This window comes from Mustela nivalis (genome assembly GCF_964662115.1).
Source record: "Mustela nivalis genome assembly, chromosome: X".
Classification (NCBI taxonomy): domain Eukaryota; kingdom Metazoa; phylum Chordata; class Mammalia; order Carnivora; family Mustelidae; genus Mustela; species Mustela nivalis.
This window is the reverse complement of record NC_139040.1, coordinates 117,898,381-117,925,837: the sequence shown is the minus strand read 5'-3', so window position 1 is coordinate 117,925,837 and position 27,457 is coordinate 117,898,381. Positions and strand designations below refer to the sequence as shown.

The following is a 27,457-nucleotide window of genomic DNA, read 5'->3' as shown; positions in this document are numbered from 1 at the left end:
GATTATCTTGTGAGGTGGTTTCCTTACATGTAACGCTGATGAGAACTTGTTTAGTTGAAAATGAGCAGCGAGTTTTACTTACTCAAGAATTCCTTCATTTTGTCTGAGGTAGGACTGTGTAATAATTCTTTTTTTTTAATTTAATTTTTTTTTAAATTTATTCCTTTGACAGAGACAGATCAGAAGTAGGCAGAGAGGAAGGCAGAGAGAGGAGGAAGCAGGCTCCCTGCTGAGCAGAGAGCCCGATGCGGGACTCGATCCCAGGACCCTGAGATCATGACCTGAGCTGAAGGCAGAGGCTTTAACCCCCTGAGCCACCCAGGCGCCCCGGACTGTGTAATAATTCTAATCTGGTTTCTTTTATCGTGTAAAGTCCCACTGACAAATATAAATAATCCTAAAATCAGGAATTTTGATTAGGATATACTGGTTTAGAAGAAGGCATGTTTTATATTGGCTAAACTCTAAACCCTAAAATAGAATTTGTTAATAATGACTCATGCTGGCAAAGCAACCACATTCCTCTGAGATAATTTTTCTCATATAGTAGCTATTAGATTTTAAATCCTCCTTGACTTGAATGTAAGAGTGAACAAGAAGAAATGCTGTTTATGTTTCTAGGATTATGTATTAAGAAACTCTGAGGCCCACAGACTACTGTATTAGGACAAAAGTCCCTACAAACTCAACTTAATACTAATGACTTCTACTTGACCCCATTTATTGTATTAATAGGAAACCTGAAATGGAAAGAGACTTCTGGTTAAACATAAATGTTTTACTTTCTACATTCTTCCAAAGCTCCAATAAAATTATGATAATGGAAAAATTATGCATAAGCTCACAAGGACAAAGAACAGGGTGAGAAAGCAAGAGCCTAAGAGGAGTAAGTGGTAACTTACACAGTAGATAAGAGAAAGCTAAAAGCTAAGCCTGAGGGAATGAAGTCAATGAGAAATAAGGAAATTGTTGCCAGAGAACTCTTTCCAGTTGGCTATTTGGTAACTTACTCTTTTTAAAAGATTTATTTATTTGAGAAAGAGACAGAAAGAGAGAGAGAGAGAGAAGAGGTGCAGAGGGAGAAGGGGAGAATCTCAAGCGGACTCCCAACTGAGCTTGGAGCCCAAAGTGGGGCTTGATCTCACAACCCTGAGATCATGACCTGAGCTGAAAGCAAGAGTTGGACACTCAACCAACTGAGCCACCCAGGTGCCCTGGTATCTCACTCTTAAATGTGAAAAAGATAGCAAAGGATCCCCAAGCATTTGAGGAAAGGCTCTAAAGATGAAAAACAGTTATAAAAATAAACGGGAAAAAAAGGAATAAAGGGTAACAGAGACAATGTAAAGAAGAGGAAAATCTTAAAAAATCAACCCCATAATAATTTATATACCTCAACAGAGCAAAGACTATATGGCACCCATGAAATAAGAAGCTTTAAAAAGGGTCAGGGTGCAAGGAACCAGTATCTTCAACAGATAAACTACCAAAAAAAAAAAAAAATGGAGACAGAGTTCATAGATTAAAAGACTTAAAGAGAATCAACCAACTACAAAATAGAGATATAGATCTCGATTCAAACAAACTGCAAAAAGAAAGATGAATTATAAAAATAGGAAAAAGTGGAAATTCAAACATTGATTAGATATCTGCATATTAATTTTTTAGGTATAGTAATATATTATTCAAGAATCTTTATCCTTTAGAGATATATACTAAAATATTTATGGAAGAAATTGTACAATGTCTAGGATTTGCATCATAGTATCAAGAGAGGGGAAAAGAAAGGACGCAAACACACAAAAAATTGACCATGAGTTGAGAAATGCTGAGGCAGCAAGGAGGTTATATGGGGTTCTCCATTTCTTTTGTTTTTTTTCTCTAAATGTCTGACACTTTCCATACTAGAAAGTTTTTAAAAATAGAAGAGAACAAGGAAAATCTAGGAAATTAAAAATAATGGTAGAAACAAAAATGTCTATAGGAAGTTTGAAAGATAACTGGTATATTTCCTAGAAAATAGGGGGTAAAAGACAAAACTAGAAAACAGCAAGGAAAAAAATTAAATGATCCACAAAATCCAACATATTCAAAGAGCAGGAGTTACAAAATGGGGAAGAAATAACAAAATACTTGGCCAAAACTGAAGAAGTGAATTTCTAGATTGACAGAGACCATCCCATACCTGATATGGTAAATTTCAAAAGTTCACACTAAAGAAATACCATTGTACAAATTCCAGAACAGCAGGGATAAAGAATTGAGTGGTTCTAAAAACTTCCAAAGAGGAAAAGCAGCTTACGTACAAAGGAATGGAAGTCAGTACTGCGATAAACCTCATAATTGCAACACAGGAAACTGGAAGACAATGGAAACTATGCCTTCAAATATCTAAGGGAAAATTATTTCTCACCTAGAATTTTATACTCAGCCAAATTATAAATTAACTGACAAGGTAGAATAAGGGCATTTTAAGACATTCAAGGTCGCAAAAATTTTACCATCCATTCACCCTTTCTGAGGTAGCTACTAGGATATGTGTTCTACAGACTGGAAAGTGAACTGAGAAAGAGTAGACACAGAATTCAGAAAATGAGATCTAATACAGCAAAGATGTGAAGGTAATGTGACTCCAGTATACTATCTGGCTCAGTTAGGAACAGTTCTTACGAAGCTGCAATAATGTGGGACACATGGGTGGCGCAGTCAGTGTCTGCTTTCAGCTCTGGTCATGATCATAGGGCACTGGGATGGAACCCAGCATCTGGTTCCTTGCTCAGTGGGGAACCTGCTTCTCCCTCTACCTGCTGTTCTCCCTGCTTGTGCGTGCTCGCTCGCGCGCTCTCTCTCTCTCTCTCTCTCTCTGATAAATAAATAAATCAACCAACCAATCAACCAACCAAGCTGTAATAATGAAAACATTACTGGGCAGACATGAAAGGCAGAATTATGTGTGGGTGGTAGTATGAAAGAACTAAATCCTAATCTGCTATGTTAGGAAGTCAGTAAACTGTCACCGAATGAAAATAATCAAAGAATTGCAATTAAGAGTACTGAATGTGGATATAAATGACAGAAATAGCAGTTAAGGAGACAAAAGTCATGGTCTCTGAGGTTCGAGAACTGGGATAGGGAGGAGAGTTGGCAAAGCAATATTATTTTGTAAGATTCTATATGCATATTACTTTGGTAAAAATTAAAATTGAACTTAAGAATGCACTAAAAATTATCTGACACCTTACAATTCCAATATGTCAAATATTTTCATTTTTCTAGGGTTTCTTCTATAGCTTATATCCATGTAATTTTACATACTTGTGGTAGCCAAATTTGTTATGACTGTTGACTTACATATTTTCATTAAGTTCATTTTGGGGATTATATTTGAAATATTTCTTTTAAATAATATCCTATTAAATAGTATAATTTTTAAACATTCCTCTATTTTTCAATATTTGTGTGATTTCCAAATTCTCAACATTATAAATTAATATTGCTATGAGAATTTTCAAGTGCATGAATTCTTTCTCTGAGATTATTTCCTCAGGTTAATTTAGCAGCAATAATGCTTCTCTGTATTTATTGCAAAACCACTTTCCAGTTTATGCTTCCATTGTATGAAATGTTAACATTATTTTCCATGTATTTCTTTGTCAGCAAAATGGAACATTTTCCCAAACATTATTTTATCCCCCTTCATAAAATTCTGAAATCCTTTAGGTAGAGGTTGTAATACTACTTTTCAGGACCTCCTAATTCAATTATTCCTTTTATATATATTATTTGGAATTCTACTGTAAGGAAGAACTCTCCCTTGCTCCATATTACTTAATTTATGGATCAATCCATGGATTTTTGTTTGACTCAGTGGTTTGTAATCCACCACTATAATTATTGTAATGTTCAAATTGTTCTAGGTTTCGCCCCTAGGAGCCCTGTCTGTACTCATTCCTTATATTATTATTTTCTGATATTTGAGGTGAATAATTTCATGATTTCTTATTTATACTATGTTTCATTGTGTGAAAGGCTAAATATTTTTGCAGTGTCAATCTGTTTATAACTTGTAATTTGCTCAATATCTCTTCACAAGATTCCTAGATGTGTGAAGTTGTAAAATTCAGTTAGACTGTTCGATTTTTTTATGGCATGAGGTTTATTTAAGACTAATTTTTCCAGGTTGCTAAGGAGTCTTTCAAACAAAATTTGTGGAATCATTATTTCTCATTGTTCTGTACACCTGGTTTGCCATACAGCATAGCACCTATTCTCTTTGAGGTGTACGCTTTTCAAATAAAATTTTAAATATTTAAAGGAAAATTCAATTGGAATCTTGTGGATATGGAGCTAAGTGGATGGCTGGATGAATACTAAGATTCTTAACAACAGTTAGCCTTCTCTAAAAGGAATTGGGCATTTATTTCCTTTCCTGATTTCTTTTAGATTTTTCAGTTTTAGAGTTTATGTATATTATGTACAACACAGAGCTCATCAAATATATGAAACCTATTTTTGTTGTTTTTGTGAATGACCTCTTTTGTTTAAGTTCCACTGATGTCGTTTTTTAACTTGGGAGTAAGCATAAAGTTACACAAGTAGTGATATAAAGTAGGGCACGGAGGACACAATTTAATTCTCTGGTCCTAGCAAGAATCAAGTAATAGTGTGCCAGTTGTAGAGAGACTAGCTAGGAAAGAAAATACATTCAGGAAGGGAGCAAGAGAAAGAAAGCAAAGGATTGTGTTTATAAAGAATTGTAGAACTTCTTGGAATGATGATATCCAGGTTAGGTCACTAACTGGAAAGAATAACATCAAAAATAATAAATGATCATCACAAATATTCCTTCCTAAATATTTTAAAAGCTTTAAAATTACATGTAGGGTGCCTAGGTGGCTCAGTCATTAAGCGTCTGCCTTCGGCTCAGGTCATGATCCCAGAGTCCTGGGATAGAGCCCCATGTCACGCTCCTCGCTCTGCGGGAAGCCCACTTCTCCCTCTCCCACTCCCCCTGCTTGTGTTCCCTCTCTCACTGTGTCTCTCTCTGTCAAATAAATAAAATCTAAAAAAATAAAATAAAATAAATAAAATTATATGTAAATTGAAGAGGAAAAAAATGATGCTGGGAATCAATAACATTAACAACCAGAGGTTATGGGGTAAAATAAAACTACTAAATAGAAGATTTAAGGGGTGCCTGGGGAGCTCAGTAGGTTGAGCGGCTGCCTTTGGATCAGGTCATGATCCCGGGGTCCTAGAACTGAGCCCCAAATCAGGCTCCCTGCTTGGAGGGAACCTGCTTCTCCCTCTTATTCTGCCTGCCACTCTATCTACTTGTACTCTCTCTCTGTCAATAAATAAAGAAATCTTTAAAAAAACAGATTTAAGTATTTTAGAAATTACGTATAATTTCTTCTAAATGACTATTTATCTAAAAGAGTCAAATCCTACATAAGATTGTTCAAAATCAGAGGCTTAAAATAAAAAACTTGGAGACCAGAAGTCAAGATGATAAAGTCCTTAAAATAAAAGCTATTTTTCATTTGATAAATCAGGTTTTCAAAACATTAAAATAATCACATTAATTTGAAGATGAATCAAACCCAGTCTGAATTTTCTAAACCTTTATTTGCATGAGCCCAAGATGAATTTATAAAACTTTTTCTTTAACATGGCAATGCCCATTCTCACTAGTCATGTGATTCCCAGCCCAGTAGGAAAAATTCATTAAAATAAAGTTTAAACTTAAAGACAGTAACAGGAACAGATTCAGAATATAAGTAACTGGCCTAGGAGTCACTGGAGATCTGTTGAGACCTTCCAGTTTGCTTAGACTATGCAAACAGTATAAACAGTTCTAGCACTTACCTTTCAATGTGGCCTTCTTCAATACTTTCATGGCATAAAGCTGTCTAGCATCAGAGCCTGAGATTTTTTTGACTAAAAAAACCTGTATTTAAATGAGAGAGAAAATACGTTTTACAAAGTACAAACTATGCCACTGTTAAAAATAAAACCCTTCCAGTAATACTGTGTATTACTGAAGAGATTCCGTTATGCCGTAGATGCTTATTTTTTCTCATGTATCAATTATAAATACAATGAGTCATAAACAGTTGTAATAACTTGGGGTGTCAACATAAGTGAACATACTGTTTTCTTTTTGTTGTCTGCCAATTCCCAAAAAGCATGTAACATATAAGACAAAAATCTTTAAATTGTGTAATCAGATAAAAGTCCAACATGTTTAAAGTATAACATAACTGGTCATTGCTCTGCTTTTAACAAAATAAAATTTTTTTGATCTGATAAAAATTGTCATACAGGAGTGTCCCTGGACCACAATTTTCCATTGATACAATTAATCACTGGATAATTGGTCTTTTTTATGTAAGAAAACTGCACATAAATTTCTCATTGCTGGGAAGAACAATTTAAAACACACTGAAGAAGCCTATTCACAACTATTTAATGTGACTTAAGACAGAACCCTACATTTCGACCTTTGAAAAATCAAATTATCACATATACCTAAATATGAAGAACACAGGTCCTATGTATGTTACTGAGCCTCTTGATTCTCCAAATTATTTTTAGCTGCTTTCAAAATCTAGTGTGAAATTCATGCAAAATGAATAAAGCCTGCTCTACATAATTCACAGTCATGCTATAACATGGCTAATACAAAACTATACATCTTTCCTGTTCATTTTGACCATTAGGTCTGTGATCTTTTTTTAAAGTTTTTATTTCAATTCCAGTTAGTTAACATACAGTGTAATACTAGTGTCCGGTATACAGTATAGTGACTCATGATCTTTTTCATTCAATCTTAAACATTCTCACTAAATGGATCTGAATTTCAACTTTTTTCTTCTAACTATTCTTTCCCAGCAGTTGCTATTGAGTTGCCACAGATGGGAAGAGAAGCAATTATAATCAAGAATTTAACTTTCAGGTCAGCTCTCAATTATCTGCTCTAACATGCCAGGCTATTAGCAAAAATCAAAAAATGCTACATCCAACAGATTCTAGGGCGAGGCATTCTCATTTTGAGAAACTGTGCCAAAGGTGATTGGCAATGACTTCCAAAGTTTAGTGAAGAGCACCACAACCTGCACAGGAACCTGGATGCACTGTGTGTTCCTCTCCCCAAATCACTCCCTCTTGTCCTCCTATGATGCCCCACCCTTTAGTTCCTTTTAGCCAGTTAGCAGTGAGCTAAACTAGAGAGAAAAAAGCATTCTTAATCAGGTTCCTAAGATGGAATGATGTTCACATGTTAAAGGTAATCAGATTATTAATATATTTTTAAAGATTTTATTTATTTATTTGACAGATCACAAGTAGGCGGAGAGGCAGGCAGAGAAGAAAGGAAGAAGCAGGCTCCCTGCTGAGCAGACAGCCCGATGCAGGGCTCGATCCCAGGACCCTGGGATCATGACCTGAGCTGAAGGCAGAGGCTTTTAACCCACTGAGCTACCCAGGCGCCCTTATTAATATTTTTTAACAGAAACAAATTCTAATTAGGTGGAGATAATTAGGATTTATTTGGTATTTATTCTTAAGATTCCCTAATCAAGCTTCTTTGTGCCATTCCACAAGAAAAATTCTCCTTGTGGATTTCAAACCTTTTTCACCCTTCTTTGAATGTACCTTAACACTTTTCAGCACTTCTTGGTTTGCAAAGGACCTTCACAAGCATTTGTAATACATCATCATGATAATTTTGGGAGACAGGTGGACTAAGGAATGCCTATTTATAGCTGCCCAAGCTAGGGCTTAGAGAGGTTAAATAATTTGACTAGTGTCACAGTGGAGGTACTGAACAAGAATCGGGCCACCACCCAGTTCTGTGCCCTTGCTCAGGCACTCTTCATCTGTTCCCTCTGGCAGGTCACCAGTTAAGGGTAGCAGGAGCAGCAGTAGTCCAAGATGCCATCGGATCTTCCCCAGCCAGAGCATTCATGACCTTTCGAACCCCCCATGAAGCTATTCTAAGCTCTGACAGGTCATCCCTGTTTCCTTGGCTTACACGGGCTTTTTAGGATGAGTAAGAAAGGAGACGCCCTATTTTTAATGTTTGCTATTTATAGTAAGGTATTTAAGTTACTTTTAAAGAAATAAAGGGAGATGCATGCTAATTCCTGGCAACTTTAAATACTGTGTTCCCTGAAAATCTAATGTATAGAAAGAAACCAGTCTATTTGGGTTTATCCTTAATATGACTGCATGATAATACAATTTCATAGCAGATATTATATGCTTGGTCTTTTATTATTTGATTCTCACTACTAACCTATGAGGTCAGGACTATTATTTACTCATTACTTCTTTCCAGAATTATATGCTAGGTACTGTGCTACTAGCTCAATGCAAAGACATGGTACAAAGCATGTCTCCTGCACTCATGGAAAGAACACAGAGTCTAGCGGAGGAAATAGCCATTGAGCAGTTACACACATGAAAAACTAAAATTGTGGTGAGTGCTGTGAAGATGAAGTATATAATGTTCTGACAGGGTAAAATAGAATTTGACTTAGAATGGCAGAGAAGACTTCTTTGAGATCATAAACATGAAAGGCGCTAGTTAAGATGAGGAAAGGGTGGGGTGGGGTGTTTCACGAAGTGGAAATTGCATGTGCAAAGGCTTTCTAGTGGGATGGAGCCAGGTGCATAAGGACTGGAAAAAAAGGGGCCAAGGAACCTAGGAATAAACCTAACCAAAGAGACACAGAATCTATACTCAGAAAACTATAAAGTACTCATGAAAGAAATTGAGGAAGACACAAAGAAATGGAAAAATGTTCCATGCTCCTGGATTGGAAGAATAAATATTGTGAAAATGTCTATGCTACCTAAAGCAATCTACACATTTAATGCAATTCCTATCAAAGTACCATCCATCTTTTTCAAAGAAATGGAACAAATAATGCTAAAATTTATATGGAACCAGAAAAGACCTCGAATAGCCAAAGGGATATTGAAAAAGAAAGCCAACGTTGGTGGCATCACAATTCCGGACTTCAAGCTCTATTACAAAGCTGTCATCATCAAGACAGCATGGTACTGGCACAAAAACAGACACATAGATCAATGGAACAGAATAGAGAGCCCAGAAATAGACCCTCAAATCTATGGTCAACTCATCTTCGACAAAGCAGGAAAGAATGTCCAATGGAAAAAAGACAGCCTCTTCAATAAATGGTGCTGGGAAAATTGGACAGCCACATGTAGAAAAATGAAATTGGACCATTTCCTTACACCACACACAAAAATAGACTCAAAATGGATGAAGGACCTCAATGTGCGAAAGGAATCCATCAAAATCCTTGAGGAGAACACGGGCAGCAACCTCTTCGACCTCTGCCACAGCAACATCTTCCTAGGAACAACGCAAAAGGCAAGGGAAGCAAGGGAAAAAATGAACTATTGGGATTTTATCAAGATCAAAAGCTTTTGCACAGCAAAGGAAACAGTTAACAAAATCAAAAGACAACTGACAGAATGGGAGAAGATATTTGCAAACGACATATCAGATAAAGGACTAGTGTCCAGAATCTATAAAGAACTTAGCAAACTCAACACCCAAAGAACAAATAATCCAATCAAGAAATGGGCAGAGGACATGAACAGACATTTCTGCAAAGAAGACATCCAGATGGCCAACAGGCACATGAAAAAGTGCTCCATATCACTCGGCATCAGGGAAATACAAATCAAAACTACAATGAGATATCACTTCACACCAGTCAGAATGGCTAAAATCAACAAGTCAGGAAATGACAGATGCTGGCGAGGATGTGGAGAAAGGGGAACCCTCCTACACTGTTGGTGGGAATGCAAGCTGGTGCAGCCACTCTGGAAAACAGCGTGGAGGTTCCTCAAAATGTTGAAAATAGAACTGCCCTATGACCCAGCAATTGCACTATTGGGTATTTACCCTAAAGATACAAACGTAGTGATCCAAAGGGGCACGTGTACTCGAATGTTTATAGCAGCAATGTCCACAATAGCCAAACTATGGAAAGAACCTAGATGTCCATCCACAGATGAATGGATCAAGAAGATGTGGTATATATACACAATGGAATACTATGCAGCCATCAAAAGAAATGAAATCTTGCCATTTGCGACAACATGGATGGAACTAGAGCGTATCATGCTTAGCGAAATAAGTCAAGCAGAGAAAGACAACTATCATATGATCTCCCTGATATGAGGAAGTGGTGATGCAACATGGAGGCTTAAGTGGGTAGGAGAAGAATAAATGAAACAAGATGGGATTGGGAGGGAGACAAACCATAAGTGACTCTTAATCTCACAAAACAAACTGAGGGTTGCTGGGGGGAGGGGGTTTGGGAGAAGGGGGTGGGATTATGGACATTGGGGAGGGTATGTGCTTTGGTGAGTGCTGTGAAGTGTGTAAACCTGGTGATTCACAGACCTGTACCCCTGGGGATAAAAATATATGTTTATAAAAAATAAAAAGTTAAAAAAAAAAAAAAAAAAAAAAAAAAGGGGCCAAGGTAGCCAGAACATGGATAGTGAAAAATACATAAAGTGCTGCTTTTCAGGTAACTAGGCACCAGAACAAGGGGTTCCTCATCGTAACAGTATGCTTTTATCCTAAAGGCTTAAAGGAACCTACTGAAATATAAGATTGGCTCTTGTTGGCTGTCACGTAAATAGTGGCTTGAGGAAAGAACAAATTTAGTTCTAGTTAGGAACCTCCTTCAACACCCCAAGGAGAAATGGGGGTGGCAAAGACTTCAGGAGTAACAGTGGAGAAGGAGAGGACAGGCACGATTTGAGAAATCTTTACTAAATCAATAGGACTTGCGGATAGTACATACTTGGTGGGGAGAGGCAAGAGAAAAGACAGGCAGTAGAAGGTAGTTCAAAAATGTCTCCCAAGTTCTTGGCTTGCTTAACTGGATGCCATTCCTAGTTGCAGAGAAAAATGAAACAGGACAGGTTGGCGGGGGCAGGGGAAAATCCTGACTTTGGTTGTAGAGATGTTGAGTTTAAACTGCCTTTGAATCATGTGAAGAGAACAAAATATGCAGCTGTACATAGAGTTCAGAGCTTAGAGGCATGATCTAGATTGGAGAGAAATCTGTCAGGACAGCTGTATATGGGTTATAATTATGATAGTGGGCATAGAGAAAATAATTAGTGGGAGTACAGAGTGAGAAGGCAACCTAGAATGGAACCTTGAGGGATTTCAATACTTAATGACTGGCTGGAAGAGGAAAATGGGGCTTGGAGAGGTTAAGTAACCTGCTCAAGCACATGTAACAAGTAGAAGAAAAAAAAATCAAATTCATATCTGGCTGACCGAGAGCCCAAACTTGCAACCATCACATTCTACTGTCTACTTAACCAATATTTGAAATAAAAGCATCACTTTGGGTTTAGAGGAGATTAACAGCTATAATAAATTACCTATATTAGCCAAGAACTGCTAAATAGTCCCCCTAAAACACACTAGGAAGCTAAAGTGGTGTTGTTTTGGAGCTTACAGACCATATTATCTTCAGGTATTTCCTCACAGGGAGGTGGTAAACAAGCACTGCAATGTGAAAGCTGAATGCAATCTCAGAATCTTCCTCTTACTGAGAAACAGAATAGTTAGATCAAATAATAGTAATCATAATATTGTACTTCTCTAAATGGAGGACAGAAAATGCTCCTGAGGTATGCAGCAGGGGGATAAGGAATATTTGAAGCAAAATGATGAAGACGTTGCATCTTCAGGGGCAAGTTTAGTTGGTGGCTTTGTGAAACATTTTTGATGTTAAAGACAAACATGGGTATCATTGATTAGAATGTAACCTCAGCATTCACTTTAATTAATTAATAAAATAGTTTATTTATTTGTTAGAGAGTGAGCAAGAGAGCATGCGGAGCACAAGCAGGGGGAGTGGCAGGCAGAGGGAAAAGCAGGGTCTCTGCTAAGCAAGGAGTCCAATGTGGGACTTGATCCCAGGACCCTGGGATCATGACCTGAGCTGAAGGCAGACGCTTGACTGACTGAGCCACCCAGGCATCCCTTTTATTTTTTTTTTAAGATTTTATTTATTTATTTGACAGAGAGAGATCACAAGTAGGTAGAGAGGCAGGCAGAGAGAGAGAGAGAGATTGAGAGAGAGAGGGACGCAGGCTCCCTGCTCAGCAGAGAGCCCGATGCGGGGCTCGATCCCAGGACCCTGAGATCATGACCTGAGCCGAAGGCAGCGGCTTAACCCACTGAGCCACCCAGGCGCCCTCAGGCATCCCTTTTATATTCAGTTTAAAGACAAGTTGTAAATCTCCAAAATTTTATATTCATAGCGGTAATCCTCCTCCCCTAATTCCTTGGGAGTAGACATTCTCTTTCTGCTGGTAGTAAGGATATTTTGGAGGAAAGATTGAGATACACTGTTATAATGTACTTGGCAAGATCACCTTCCATATCTACATGAAGACTCAAAAAGAATATCAAAAAGTGAACCAGGGGGCGCCTGGGTGGCTCAGTGGGTTAAGAAGCTGCCTTCCGCTCAGGTCATGATCTCAGGGTCCTGGGATGGAGTCCCACATCGGGCTCTCTGCTCAGCAGGGAGCCTGCGTCCCTCTCTCTCTCTCTGCCTGCCTCTCTGTCTACTGTGATCTCTCTCTGTCATAAATAAAAAAAAATCTTTAAAAAAAAAGTGTACCAGGGGAATAATTTTTGATTTTTAATCATTTGCAAAGTGTGTAAGTCACATGCTCTTGAAGAGAAGACAAATATGAAGTGATTAGTGCCAATTTACAAAAGTTTCCAGTGTACTTTTGAATGATTTTATTCACTTTCTCACACTTACTGACAGTGAGAAATGTAAAAACAGAAACCGGGGCACCTGGGTGGTTCAGTGGGTTAAAGCCTCTACCTTTGGCTCAGGTCATGGTCTCAGGGTCCTGGGATCAAGTCCCGCATCAGGCTCTCTGCTCGGCAGGGAGCTTGCTTCCCCCTCTCCCTCTGCCTCCCTCTCTGCCTACTTGTAATCTCGCTGTCAAATAAATAAATAAATAAAATCTTTGAAAAAACAAACAAACAGAAACACTGCTTGTATGGAGATTGGTAATATTTCATAAAATAGTACCATTCTCCATCTGTCTGAAATACACACAAATTCCAAGAAACAACTTTTAAAAAACAAACACTCATGACTTACCTTTCCAAATGATCCCTGCCCTAATACTTTTAAAAGTTCAAATTGGGAAGGATCTGCCTTTTCATGTCCTTCCTTTACATGATGTGTGATTGCAATTTCTTTGATACTGCCTTCTTCCTGTTGAAGCAAATATAAACGGAAAAAAGAGTTAGAGACACTTTGTCCAGCTATAAACCAAGAAACATAAATTAAGCACTATCATATTAGAAATCCTCAAATTATTATTTGGTTTTTCAAAGTAAGCTCTATGTCCAGCGTGGGACTTGAACTTGTGACCCCAAGATCAAAGGTTACATGCTCTACCAACCTAGCCAGCCACACAACCCTTCAAATATACTTTCAAGTTAATGTCAAAGAGAATGATACCAGCCCACTGCATAGACCACTTTAACCTCTACTTAACATTAGCACGGAGTATTTCCAATTCTTCATTCTTCCTACTGGAGATAATTAAAATAGTTTCATGGGGTGAAGGCAGAGGATGTAAAGAAGTCTGAAAACACAACAGAGTAATCTGCTGTGTTCTGACATGTGCTTGTATTAGGTAAAACCAATCACACACACACACACACACACACACACACACACACACACAGTTGTGTTTATTGGGGAGTGGGGTTGAAAAATATTCCAAGGCAAACAAGGAGATTTCTACCCTAAGAAAGGCCATTTGGATCTGTATGCTATTCTGTTGGAAATATGTAAGTTACTTTGTTTCTACAACTACTTGAGAACTAAACAGGGAGAAAGAGTTAACTCTAAGACACAAAATGAAAAAAGATTTAACATTGGAATGGAGAATTAGACACAGAAAAAAGTTACTACTCTGCATAATGGAACAACGGAAGGTCTTAGGGTTAAGGTAAGGATTTTTAGACAGTGGATGTGTCAGTAAACATGAGGGAAGGCATCAGAAAGGGAGAAAGGTTGAAAATATATGTATGCATACACAGAATTTCAATTACTTATTCACTCTGGGATTAGAGGATAATGTACACCTTATTTAATCAAGACCTATATATTATGTTATAGCCAAAAATTACAATAAAACAAAACCCAACAAAACCAGAAATATATGCCTGTCAAAGACCATTTTTCTTTTTCGCCTATGTTATTTTTTCCTAGTGTCTAAGTATTATAGTAGAATCAAAATATGTTGGACAAAAAGAATTCACTGTTTTTATTATTGTTGTTTTCCACATGCATGTTTGAGCTCAATTAACATTTTCTGAGATAGAATGCTGGCTATATATGGAATTACAAAGATTTCTCAAAAAGATACACTGGTCTACTAATATGGCAGGTTCTGAAAATGAGCAGTAAAAGAAAAGCTCTTGTAGGACAAAAAAGGAATCCAGGCCCACTATTTTACTCTATAAGACAGATGTTTGTAGACTGTGCTAATTAATACTCAAGCAGCTTCAACATTTTGGAGGCTCTCAGAACTGTGGCAACAATGAAACAACCCCTCAATAAGGTTTAGTCCTTTATTTTGTAATTTCATGTGTACTATCTCCTTTATTTTTCACAGCCATCTTGTGCAGGTGCTAGGGTAGAATCAAGCATTACCTGACTCTGAGACTCTACCCCCCTTCTTGTGCACCCATTCTCTGCAAATGAGACTGGTTGGTGGGTGTACAAGGGCTTGAGAGTGACAGCTATTTGTACCTATATTAGGAAAGGCAGGAAGCAAATTACCAAATTCTTTAAAGAAAACTTTCAAAGAATAATGTATGTGTGAAAATGGTAAATCCAGCAAACATTTATTAAGCACCTACCATGTACCAAGCCTGGGTTAGGTGCTTTTTCACCTTTTATATTTCCTGCTTCATAACAAACCTTGTTAGAGAGGACTGGTAACAACAGGGTGGGGTCTACCTCAGAGCAAGCAAAAACATCTCAGAATTCTCTACAGACTCCCCCATTCATCACTAGAAATTTGACAGATCTTTTAAAGGCCAAATGGTCTGAATACAGTTTGAAGTTTAAAGAGATTAAGTACAGATCACAAGCCAATAACTGGCAGACTTATGGATCAATTCCAGGTTCTGACTTCTAATGACTTCTAAAACAAGGGTCTTAGCATTACACCATACTGAGACTGTCAGAGGCTTCTGTGGTTCCCCATCCAAGATCAATGACAGGAACATACAAACTTATTCCCTTGATCCTTTTAACTGGTCTGTTTCTCTTGGGTCAGTTAGCTACAGTGATTACAGAAATGTTTTTGAACTTTTGGTAGCATATCTTCATCAGTTAAAAAAAAACTAGCATATACCTAATATTGGGTTTGAAATTATATATACTTTTTGTATTACTGAATTATATACATTATACATGGAAATGAAACTAAAAGGAAGTTCTCCTCTTTCTTTTCTGTAACTCAAAGTGCTGTCACATCTCACTTAAAAGACTAGTGGATTACAAACTTAAACTCAAAAGGCCAAGGTCATGGGTTGGATTCTAGCATATGCCAGTCAGCCTACTATGGAATAAACTATCTGTTCAAGAGCCTAACTGGAATCTAACAGCCATTTATGCCTTTAAATCAAGAGGCTGTGAAGAACTATACTCTATATAACATTCCATATGTCTTATCAGTTTTCTTTTTTGGGTAAGTGGGATGTAATTTTAGGCTGCAATATTGTTTCATCTTTTATTTCATAAGAATACTATAATTAATTGTCACAAAGATGCAATACAGGCAGGGAACAATCACTGAATTATAAAATATTTCAAAATTTTGCAGCAGTCATACAGGATCAAGTCTTACTCTCATAAGGAGAGCTACAATCAGGTCACAGATCTCAAAATAAACAGCAGTAACTATTCAAGAAAGATTTCATCTTGGATGACTACCTTCCTTTCCTCTCACATCAAACAAGTTACCAAAAAACAGAATCTGCCTTTGATCCCTTCATTCAACAAACCTATACTAAAACATCTACTATGTATAAAACATGGTAATGGAATGTCCTTTCTCCACCCCACCCCCTACCATTTCCAGTAGCATCACCAGGTAAAATTCCTCATTACATTTCCTGTGGAAAACTGAAACTAGCTTGGTTACTTGTAATGCACCTTTGTGCCACTGCCAGTCCACTTCAGCCTCCTGACAAATTCATTTTCTGAAAGGAGAGAGCTCCAGTCATATGACCAGACTGCCCAAAAAATCCTTTGAAGTTTTCCTAAATTAAATGCACTGCTTCCCCTTGGCATGTAAAGCCCTCTACAATAAGGCTGCCAACTTAGTTTTATGGTATTATCTCCCAACATTGCCTTACACATAATCTTTTGTCCACTGGGTTATTTCCTGTTCCTTAAACATTTTGTTTTTAAAATTAAATATGTGCACATGGATGACCAAATCAAATAGTGACAAAATACCCTATGATGAAAAGCAAGTGTCCTCTCACCCCCATACCTAGGCTTTTTAAAAAAGTTCTTTCTGCACTTACTTTGATAATTTCTTGGTTTATTAACTTTAAGACAATGCCTGCTGATTTAAAAATAAGATGAAGGATTCACTCATATCTCTTTCATCATCTTCTTCCCCACTATCCACTATTTGATAACTGTATTGCTTTTACATAAATTTCTCATCTTTTCTATTAGTTTTGGATAGAATCCTAACTCCTCACCTCATTTTGTTTTCAAGATTTATTATTTATTTGAGAAACTATGTGTGCAAAGGAGGAGGGGGCACAGGCAGAGGGAGAGAATCTCAAGCAGACTCCCCTCTGAGAACAAAGTCTGATGTGAGGCTCAGTCTCATGACTCTGAGATCATGACCTGAGCTGAAACCAAGAGTTGGACACTTAACCTATTGAGCCACTTAGGTACCCCCTAACTCCTCACTTTATAAAAGGAGGTTAACAGTGCCTGTACGGACACACCTGGGTGGCTCAGTCAGTTAAGTGTCTCTGCCTTTGGTTCAGGTCATGATCCTAGAGTCTTGGAATTGAGTCCCATATTAGGCTCCTTGCTCAGTGGGGAGGTTGCTTCTCCCCCTGCCTGCTGCTGCCCCTGCTTGTGCTATCTGACAAATCAATGAATAAAAAGAATCTTTAACAAAAAATAGTGCCTGTATTTCCCTAACCTGCTAGCTATATTTTTACGTTTTTATTAATATTGAAGAAAATTAATTCTCTCCTGTAACCACAACCAAAGCCTTCATATTATCTCTACCGCCTGATTTTAAAAGCAGAAGTCCCATACACCAGCATTCACATTTTTATGACAATACATTGTTTAAATGCAGGCTAGAAAGTACATTAAATTTCCTTTTATACAGGCCTATAACAGTGACTTCCAAGACAATCTGAGGGGACTTAAAAAACAAAACAAAACAACACTTCATCAAATGCTTAAATTCATGATACATTTTACTTGGAGTTCTATTGGGACCATGAATTTTTTTAAAAGATTTTATTTATTTATTTATTTGACACACAGGAAGAGAGATCACTACTAGGCAGAGAAGTAGGCAGAGAGAGAGGAGGAAGCAGGCTCCCTGCTGAGTGGAGAGCCCAATGTGGGGCTCGATCCCAGGACCCTGAGATCATGACCTGAGCTGAAGGCAGAGGCTTAACCCTCTGAGCTACCCAGGCACCCTGGGAACCATGAATTTTTTACATGTTTTTCTTTTTTTCCTGTTTCTAATAGTCCCGTCATTGTTGGGGCGAGGGAAAGGTTAATTTGACCATTAGTCTTAATTTTTCCTTAACCCTTTACCATACTTCCCGTTCTTCTGAGAGCCCTCTCCTACCCCTACCCCCCCCCCCCCAATCAGGAACGATTGTTTTCTAGGTCTTGCTGTACAGCTATTACCTCCAGGTATCTCTTCTGGGCTTTCCTGGTCAAACCCACTATTCTCAGTTTCCCATACCCTTCTCTTTCTTAGACTACTACCATGTTAACTTCCTAAGAAAAGTGATGGGAAAAAAAATTTTCTGAACCTTACATCCGAAGATGTCTTTATTTTGTCTTCACATTTGTATAGTTTGGCTTGGTACCAAATTCTATAGAATATAAACAGTCTGGCCTTGAACACTGACATTAATGGCCCATTGCCCTCTAGCAGCCAGGACTGCTACTGAGATGGGTGATGCTAGCCTGATACACATATTTGGGAAGATGTACTGTTTGCTTTCCAGAAGCTGTAAGAATTTTCTCTGTCCTTGTACTTCTGAAATTCCACACTAGTGAGATAAATATGGGTCTTCTTTCCTTCAGAATGCTAGATGGTTGGTGAGCCTTTATAATTTAAAGACCTAATTCTTTGCCTCTGAGGGAACTCTAACATTTAAAAAAAAATAATTTCCTTCCATCAGTTTTTCAGGGTTTATCTTTTTGCAATGCTACTAGTTAGGTATTGTATGTCTGGGATTGAATCCTGTATGTCACTTATCTTTTTTCTCCTATTTTCCAAGAGACTTCCTTAGTTTTATTTTTCCACCCTCATACTGAATTTCTTATTCTGGCAAATCTTATTTTAAAATAAATTTGCAAGTGCTCCTTTTGTCAATGTTTCTTTTAAAAAAAATAGCAACTTCCTCCACTCCCTACCCTCTTACCCCAAAATGGATGCAATCATTCCAAACCTCTTTAGGATATAAACTAGAATTTCAAAAGTCTTTTTCTACATTGGGCCCAAAAAGTGCAAAGAAGTGTGCATGAAGACGGAGAGAAAAGATCAAGGCCTATGGCCCAAATTCTAAAGATTTGTCACTATTATATCCTCAACACTTTTTTTTTGTCCCTTCCAAGTTTAAAATTTTAACTAGTCACATTAGCAAGCTACCTTTTATCTACGTTTATGTTATAATACGGTTATAGCAGTATCATAAGCAAAACACCCTTGGCTGGTCTCTCAATGCTCAGATTGTGCTTAATGTCACCAGTTTCTCCAAGTTATGGGACCATGGTATTTTAGAAATGAAAATGAGGTTCAACTAAGATATAATACTAATTCTTGGGCAATCTTGGACAACAGGTAGAAAAGCAACAATGTGCTCTTCTAGCTCATATCTAGAATCTAATGAGATGGATGAAGAGAGGAATATCAAATTTCCAAAGGCACTGATAATCGAAGTACAGGGATTTGCATGTGACAAACATATCATGTGAATAAATCACCTGTTACTGAAATAAAACTGTTATATGAAATTTTACATAATGAAAACACAGAATTACAGTTTGTAAAATTGAGTTTTTGCCTATAAGCGCACAGTAAAGTAACTATAATTTTATGGAAGAAGAATTTTGTCAGTGAAGTCAAGCACAGATTTAATTTATACCATTGTCCCCTTGTGGGGTTCACGTATTTTTATATTCTCTAGTATATTTTAAATTATACATGGATATATGTCCATTAATCATCATAAAAAAGTATACTGTGTATTCTAAAAGCTGGTCTCCATCATAACCCTGTATCATCTGTCTACACCCCCATCACTTTCAGATATTTGCCACCCCCAGCCTAGAGATGTTCAATACCCTCAAGCTATGTATGGGAATTCATCCATTCATCCATTTAAACATTTATTTATTGAGTACCTCATATATCCAAGCATTCTTCTAGATGCCTGAGATATACAATAAATGAAACAGATGAAAATCTCTGGCATTTTGGGGAGAAACCAAACCATAATAGGTACATTCATGTTAGAACAAGATATATACCATGGGGAAAAGATACTAAGTTGGGTAAGAGCGATCAGGGAAGTGCATGGATGAAAAGGAGAGCTTGCAATTTTAAATAAAACCATCATTGCAGGTTTTACTGAAAAAGTGCTATTTGAATAAGACCAGAAAGATGAGATGGAGTCAACCATCTGGGGAAGAGTGTTTCAAGCAGAGACAAGCCAGTGCAAAGGCCAATGTGGGAACACACATGGAGACCAGTGTTTGGATCAGAGAGGACTAAAAGAACAGGTCCATGTGGGGCTAACTTCAGGGAGACTATGGTGCTTCTGCTTCTTCCGAATTGCCTGGTCCTAATGGAAATGTTTCTGATCTATAACATATTCTCTTAGGCCCATTCCTTTTTGTTAGAAGGCAATTCAGATTATGAGCCATGTAATGGGCTAGATGTTAGAGATACTAAGATAAAGAAGAGTCTCTGCCCTCTAGGAATTTACTTAGGGTTTCAAAGATTTATTACTGGATAAATATTGTTGATATGTGGTCCATGATAGAAAAAACAAGGTCAACTCAGTTAACAAACACATAATTTTAGAAATTCTATAAAGGATGTCATTTTAGACATCACAGAAAAATGGTAAAAGAAAATTCATGGACAGGTGGATCTTCTGGTGTTCCTCCAGTCACACAGAAAGCCACCTCAATTGTTTTCCAGAAGCATCAAAAGATCTGTAGGTTCCTTCTAAAATGATCCTTAAGATTTGCCCTTTAATGGGAAAAAAATTAATGTTTCCTTTTTTAAGTTGAGAGGAAAAAGATATAATTTTGTTCTTAAAATGTGAAAGTATTAAAGAGAAGGAACAGAAAGTGATGCTGTCTATTTAAGACACAAAACCCAATATTGTAACATACTACCATTAAGTAAACAAACTGTGTGATATTAATTGATTTTAAAGAATGATTCAACTTTTGGCATTATGCCCTGACTTGTATACATAATTTCCTTTTTCCTGCCCTCCCTTGGGTCAGGAAGTGTGTTCTTAAGGCATTTGTATTTTCTAAATTGTTTTGAATGTCAGAAAATATGGATGAAACTTGAAGTAAATTATTTAAATGCTCCTTGGTAAAAACTAATAAATAAATCTTTACTGTCGATATGTAACTGTTTTTTGGCCTAACATAAAGAAGATGTTACAAATAAAAAATGTATACTTCATTTGCCTCTTGAATGTAATTCAAAATTCAAGTATTAATCTCTATACAGAAACCTGAGGTTCTATAATATAGTTTTTAATTTTAAAAAGATATTAAGGAGGGCACGTATTGCATGGAGCACTGGGTGTGGTACGTAAACAATGAATCCTGGAACACTGAAAAAATAAAATAAAAAAAAAAAGATACGTTAAATTTTTAGATGACTGATAAACATAAAAATTTGACTGTGATACATAATTAGGCTGTTTATCCAAGTCATGCTGAAAAAAAAAACAATTTAAGGTATTCTAGATTAAAACTTGACCAAATCCAATTTACTTATTTGCTAATGGATGATAAATATGTTCAGCATTTTTCATTAAACCAAGATCTCTAAGAGTATTCCAAGCCAGCTTCTTCTATGTTTGAGAAAATAGCATTGCTGTTCTCCAGACTAATATTCCTAATCACTGCTGCAGAGGAGCAGTTTTCTCCCAATCGGGAATCCCAAACAAAAAATTAAGTTCTCTTTGGAGAACAGCAGAATAGCACAATTTTCACGGCAAAATATCAAGTTAATTTGGCAGAACTTAAATGAAACAAAATGCAAATTATCATTTGCTAAGCACATTTTAACAAAGTAATACTTTGAAAACTGTGTCTACTCTAAGTTAGATGAAATTACTTAAAGTTACTTAAATACAGCTGATTAAAAACTTCAAAGTTTGAAAGGAACCAATTTCAACAAAAGTCTAACTTTAAGGTCTTGACTATTTAAAAATAATATATTCTCTATCCCATCAAAATATTGCTTACATTATAGTAATCTCCTAACTATCAATGAGTTCACAATTTTCTTCATGCCTGGTTTAATACTGAAAGTTACTGTCATGTGTTTTATTATAAAAAATTATAAACATGAACAAAATAAAAAACTATTCTACCACTAAAAAGCCAATGTAAAAATAAGTTTACAAAATATACAATTGAAACGAATAATACACATAGGTGGCTTACTTTTAGCAAACATAAATATTATCCTTTAAAAGCTCTTTAAAAACTGGTTTTGAATTTTGAAAACCTTCTTAAAAGAACATATAAAACAAAATAATTGTTTAATTAGTATAATTATACTGAGCTCCAACTAAAACATTTTAGTTTTTACAGAAGTTGAACAAAGCTTACCTGTATAGAGCGAACACGAAAAGACAAAAATTTAAACATGGCTACGAAACCATGATGGTCATAAAAGAATTTCTGACTGTAAAACTTAGGTTGGAAAGGGAAGGCCAAGCCCCTGCAAAGTTTTCTCCTACCAGCTGTTCCGGCAATTAGAAAATTTCCTGTCAGGCGGGACCTGAAATGCTAGAAAAAGAGGCCTGACAATTTTCCTGTGGTAAAAGAAAGGAGAAACGTAATGGCGAGGGCACTATGTAGCTAGCTGATAGGTAGGGAGGCCAGAACAGGAAACCAAAACAGATTTGCTGATAGCAAAATCCTGTTGAAATGTTCTTAACTCCTGGTTCCTAGCAATCCAGACGATTTTTACAACTAGTGAAATGAACATTATTTTATTTTAGAATCCTGAGGAATGCCAGTATTTCTTAACTATATGACTCTTTAAAAGCAAATGAAACTAGTCAGCACTATTAAAATAATAAGTCATTGATGCACATGTGGAATTTTACCCTTTGTAATGTTTATACACATACACTCTAACGGATAGTCTCAAGACTATTTTAAGGTTATATATAGACAAGTCATGGGTGTTCCCTGTCAATGAGGCATTGTTTCGTAACTATGGGAAGAAAATGACTATATGCATGTGATAGAAGGACAAATTCTTCCTGTCTTTTTTTTTTTTTAATTCTTCCTGTCTTAAATGGAAGTAAATTATATTTAAATTCACACTGTTTATAGGCATCAATTATTGGCCAGGTTAAAGACTTCAAGGTCCAGAGCTAAAAATCCTAGTCGATAAAATCTAAATTAGAAGAAAGACCAACCCCTGGGTTATTAGTAAGCAAATGGAACACTTACTGATATAAGCCAAACTGGAAAAGGAGAGGTTAAGTTACTGGATAATCCCTTACTCCATTTCATTCTCTAACAGCCTCTAGAAGTTCTTCTAAGGTATTTTTATTTTGGAAAATAGTTTTAAAAATATGCCAATAATCAGAATATGATCACTGAGATAGTGGCATTTAAACAAGACCCAAGGACAGAAACATCGAGAGCTGTGGGAAAATGCTCTACTTGATGTGCGTTTAATTAACCTATGCAGAACCAACATCAATCATTAATATATATATAACCTATACAAATTTAATAAAATAACTGAATTTTCAAAACCTGAAGACAATTATCGTATGATTTCACTCATATGTGGAATTTAAGAAACAGAACAGATGAACACAGGGGAAGGGAGGAAAAAATAAAATAAGATGAAATCAGAGAGGAAGACAAACCGTAAGAGACTCTTAACTAGAGGAAACAAACTGAGGGTTGCTGGAGGGGAGATGGGTGGAGGGATGGGGTAAATGGGTGATGGGCATTAAGGAGGGCATTAGATGTAATGAGCCCTGCGTGTTATATGCAACTGATGAATCACTAAACTCCACCTCTGAAACTAATAATACACTACATGTTAATGAAAAAAAAAAAAAACAAAAAACAAAACAAACATAAAACCTGAAAAGTCTTGTGAAAACACCAGAAATGGTCAGCTAGTTTTCTGGATGAAGGAACCACAGTCAAGGCAGGCACATATTTGATAATGGAGTTATCTATAATGAGAGCTCAATTCAGCACTACTTTATGGAGCAAACATTGAAGTATCCATTAGGTGTTACACGTGCCATAGGAAACGCCAAGGCTCTTCTCGCCCTATCAAATTTTTGCAGCTATGTTCTATAATCTTCTATATATGTTCTTGCTGCATTTACCTTTTATGGCAAAGTTTTATAAGTGACCTAACAAAAGTTGAAGAATAAAAACAAAATTGCTCAATTTAAAAAATTATCTTACTTAACCAGGTACATTAGAATCTCCCGGGACCCAAATAAATGTCCAAGATAAAATTTTGAATTCTGCTAGGGAATTGTGCAGTCCTCTTGATTAAAAATGCATGCCTCAATTTTTCAGTAAGGAAAGCACGTAAGAAAATTTCCATCAGAACATGAACCTGCCCATCTCCCAGAAGGAATTATTTAAGTCTCCTTATAATGCAGCATGGTTAGGACGACCACCTAACATAAAAACTGCAGTCTGAACATGAGATGCCTTTTAAGACTGTCAAGAGGCAGCAAATAGCATGGTTACTGTGCAACTGATCAGAAGATGTACAAAACAAAATAGGATGTCTCTGTATATAGCACTCATCAACTTTATTCAAGTAATATTTAAGAAGCAACCAAATAACCTTTTTTGAATTTGAAGATTAGTTTAAATTGGCTTTAATGACTACTGATGCTCAGGTTAACAGTCATATTTTGTTGTGTGCTGTGCTTTTTAATAAAAGCACTAAGAAAATGAATCAATATTTCAGATACCAAAACCTAAAATAAGTCTCCTTGAGATGAAATGATACCTAAATTAAAACAGTGTGGTACTACTGTGTAAAAGATAAACAGAGGGACAGAAAAGAATAAAAGGATAAATGTTGACATTTTACATCTGACAGAGATGTTAGGACATTTGGGTACTCGTCTGGGAAAGGCAGAAGTCACAAAGGAAAATATTGGTATAGATTCGATTATAAAATTCAAAAACTTCTCTGTATCAAAGGCATCATAAAATAAAGTTAAAAAGACTAGTTCACATGATTGGAATCCCTTATAATCATATTACAACTCACCACTAAGCAACAGCTTTTTTTGGGTGTTATCTCAAACATAATAAACATGTTATCTCCTAACCAAAACTGAAAGCGCTTAAAGCCCTTTGGTACATTGCTTAAGACACTGATTACTGTTTAAGTTCATGCCACTGCCTCTACCAGATTAATCTTCAGAGCAGGCACCATACTTATCTTTGTATTCCCATAGCAAAGAGCACACAATAGGAATTCAAATAATGGCTGTTGGAGTAAAAAGTGTCATATGCTGAAATCTGAAATGGATACTACTTGTGTGGCTGTGTGCATGAAACTAGGTATTATTGTTTATATTCTTCTTGCTTCTTTTGACTTTCTCTAAATTAATCTTATTAAAATTTCAGCTAATTTCCCTTTATTCTTGTACCTTACTGGTTTTAGTGTTTACCTTATTATTTAAGAAGTAAATTTTATTATAAAAAGTATGCATGTCCATTACAGAAAACTTGAATAATAAGGAGAAAAACAAAGGAAAAAAATCACTATTTTGGTGCTTATCTTTATAGTCTTTTTCTGGATACACACATGTACACACTTGAAACATACTATACATTTTATCACTTTTTTCTGTAAAGGGCCAGACAGTAAATGTTTTTGGCTTTGTAGGCCATATGGTTTCTGTCAACTCTGCTACTGCAGTGGGAAAAGGAATGGGTGAAGCTTAATATATAGCCAGAATAATCTTAAAACAGAAATCAGACTGGGTCATGCCCCTACCTCAAATTCTTCAATGGTTTCCCATCACAGAACAAAACCCAAATTCCTCAGGCTATGGACCATAAAGCAGGCACTAATAAACACTACTTGATCATGACTTGGGAATACACTCACCAAATCCTTCTGGCACGATATTGATATTTGGTTTTATTTTATTTTAAGATTTTACTTATTTATTAGACAGACAGAGATCACAAGTAGGCAGAGAGGCAGAGAGAGAGAGAGAGAGAGAGAAAAGGAAAAGCAGGCTCCCTGCTGAGCAGAGAGCCTAATGTGGGGCTTGATCCCAGAACTCTGGGATCATGACCTGAGCCAAAGACAGAGGCTTTAACCCACTGAGCCACCCAGGTGCCCTGATATTTGGTTTTAGACATTATTTTATCATGTTAAGGTCAGAATGCTCTTTACTAGAAGAGGAATTAATAGAAATTTTATAAAATGTCTTATTATCTATTAATACAGTCACCTCATCTATCTCCTTTGACCTAATGATTTGATAATGTAGATTAACAGTGTCCTGATATGTTTGCATTCCTGGGAAAAATCCTTTTTTTTTTTAAGATTTCATTTATTCATTTGACAGACAGAGATCACAAGTAGGCAGAGAGGCAGGCAGAGAGAGAGAGAGAGGAGGAAGCAGGCTCCCTGCTGAGCAGAGAGCCCGACATGGGGCTCGATCCCAAGACCCTGGGATCATCACCTGAGCTGAAGGCAGAGGCTTTAACCCACTGAGCCACCCAGGCGCCCCCAAATCCATTCTTTTAATATATGTATCTGATTTGTAATTTTTTAAGAGGATTTTTGCATCTATATTCATAAGTTAAATTGGCGTTTCCTTTTGTGTATTAACTCTCATTTTCAGGGCTATGCTAACTTTATAAAACAAACTAGAAGGCAATGTACATTTTTTCCCTATGCTTTGGGACATTTTAAAGATTACAGGAATGATCTGTTTTTTGAAAGTCTCAAAGATTTCTCCATCAAATCATAGGGGCCTGTCTGTAATTAGGAGGCAGAGAGTTCAACACCTTAAATTTCTCCCTTGCTATTGCTATATTCAGTTTTTCTATCCCTTTCTAAATGATATCATTTAGATTTTTCTAGAAAACCAAGTTTCAGCAAGACTTTTATATTAGTATACAGTTACACTTAGTATTCTATGTTTTTTTTTTTTTTAAGATTTATTTATTTATTTATTTGACAGAGAGAGAGAGATCACAAGTAGGCAGAGAGGCAGGAAGAGAGGCAGGCAGAGAGAGAGGAGGAAGCAGACTCCCTGCCGAGCAGAGAGCCCGATGTGGGACTCGATCCCAGGACCCTGAGATCATGACCTGAGCTGAAGGCAGCGGCTTAACCCACTGAGCCACCCAGGCGCCCGTATTCTATGTTTTTAACCTTAAACTTAAGGAACATGTCAAGCATATCTAAAGTAGACAGACAAGTGTAACAAACCCTCATGTACCTATTACTCACCTTTAATGATTACCAACTCATGACCAATCTTACTTCACACACAATCTTACTTCATACACACACTTCCCCCATAACTCATCATTCCCATAATTCATTCCCATAATATTCTGAAGCAAATCCCAGATATTATATCATTTCATCTATAAATATTTTTGTTGTTAAGATGTTTTAAACTCTTTCCTATCTGTGGCTGTATTTTGTTTTGCTTTCTGAATGTTGTGTATTTATTTGCTTCCCCAGCCTCCACTTAGTCATTCACTGATTGTGGAATTTGTATTTCATTCCTTCTTCTGGCTCTCTAGAAGTTTACTTTATGGTTCTTTTTCTAGCTTCTTTCAACCAAGTCCTCAGTTCCTTT

General features: G+C 36.6%; 1 protein-coding gene across 7 annotated transcripts in view; it reads right to left on the bottom strand.

The window, feature by feature from the left end:
- RPS6KA3 (ribosomal protein S6 kinase A3) overlaps positions 1-27,457 on the bottom strand; it is a 113,806-nt gene that overhangs the window by 42,924 nt on the left and 43,425 nt on the right. For 6 of the 7 annotated variants that reach the window (XM_082718340.1, XM_082718336.1, XM_082718342.1 and 3 more), the window contains 2 exons: positions 13,197-13,313; positions 5,869-5,950 (listed from right to left, as the gene is read on the bottom strand). In XM_082718340.1, coding sequence (XP_082574466.1) covers positions 5,869-5,950; positions 13,197-13,313 — 199 coding nt within the window. Of the gene's footprint in view, positions 1-5,868; positions 5,951-13,196; positions 13,314-22,220; positions 22,347-27,457 lie in introns of those variants that run through there. The other variant, XM_082718341.1, reaches the window with a different exon arrangement.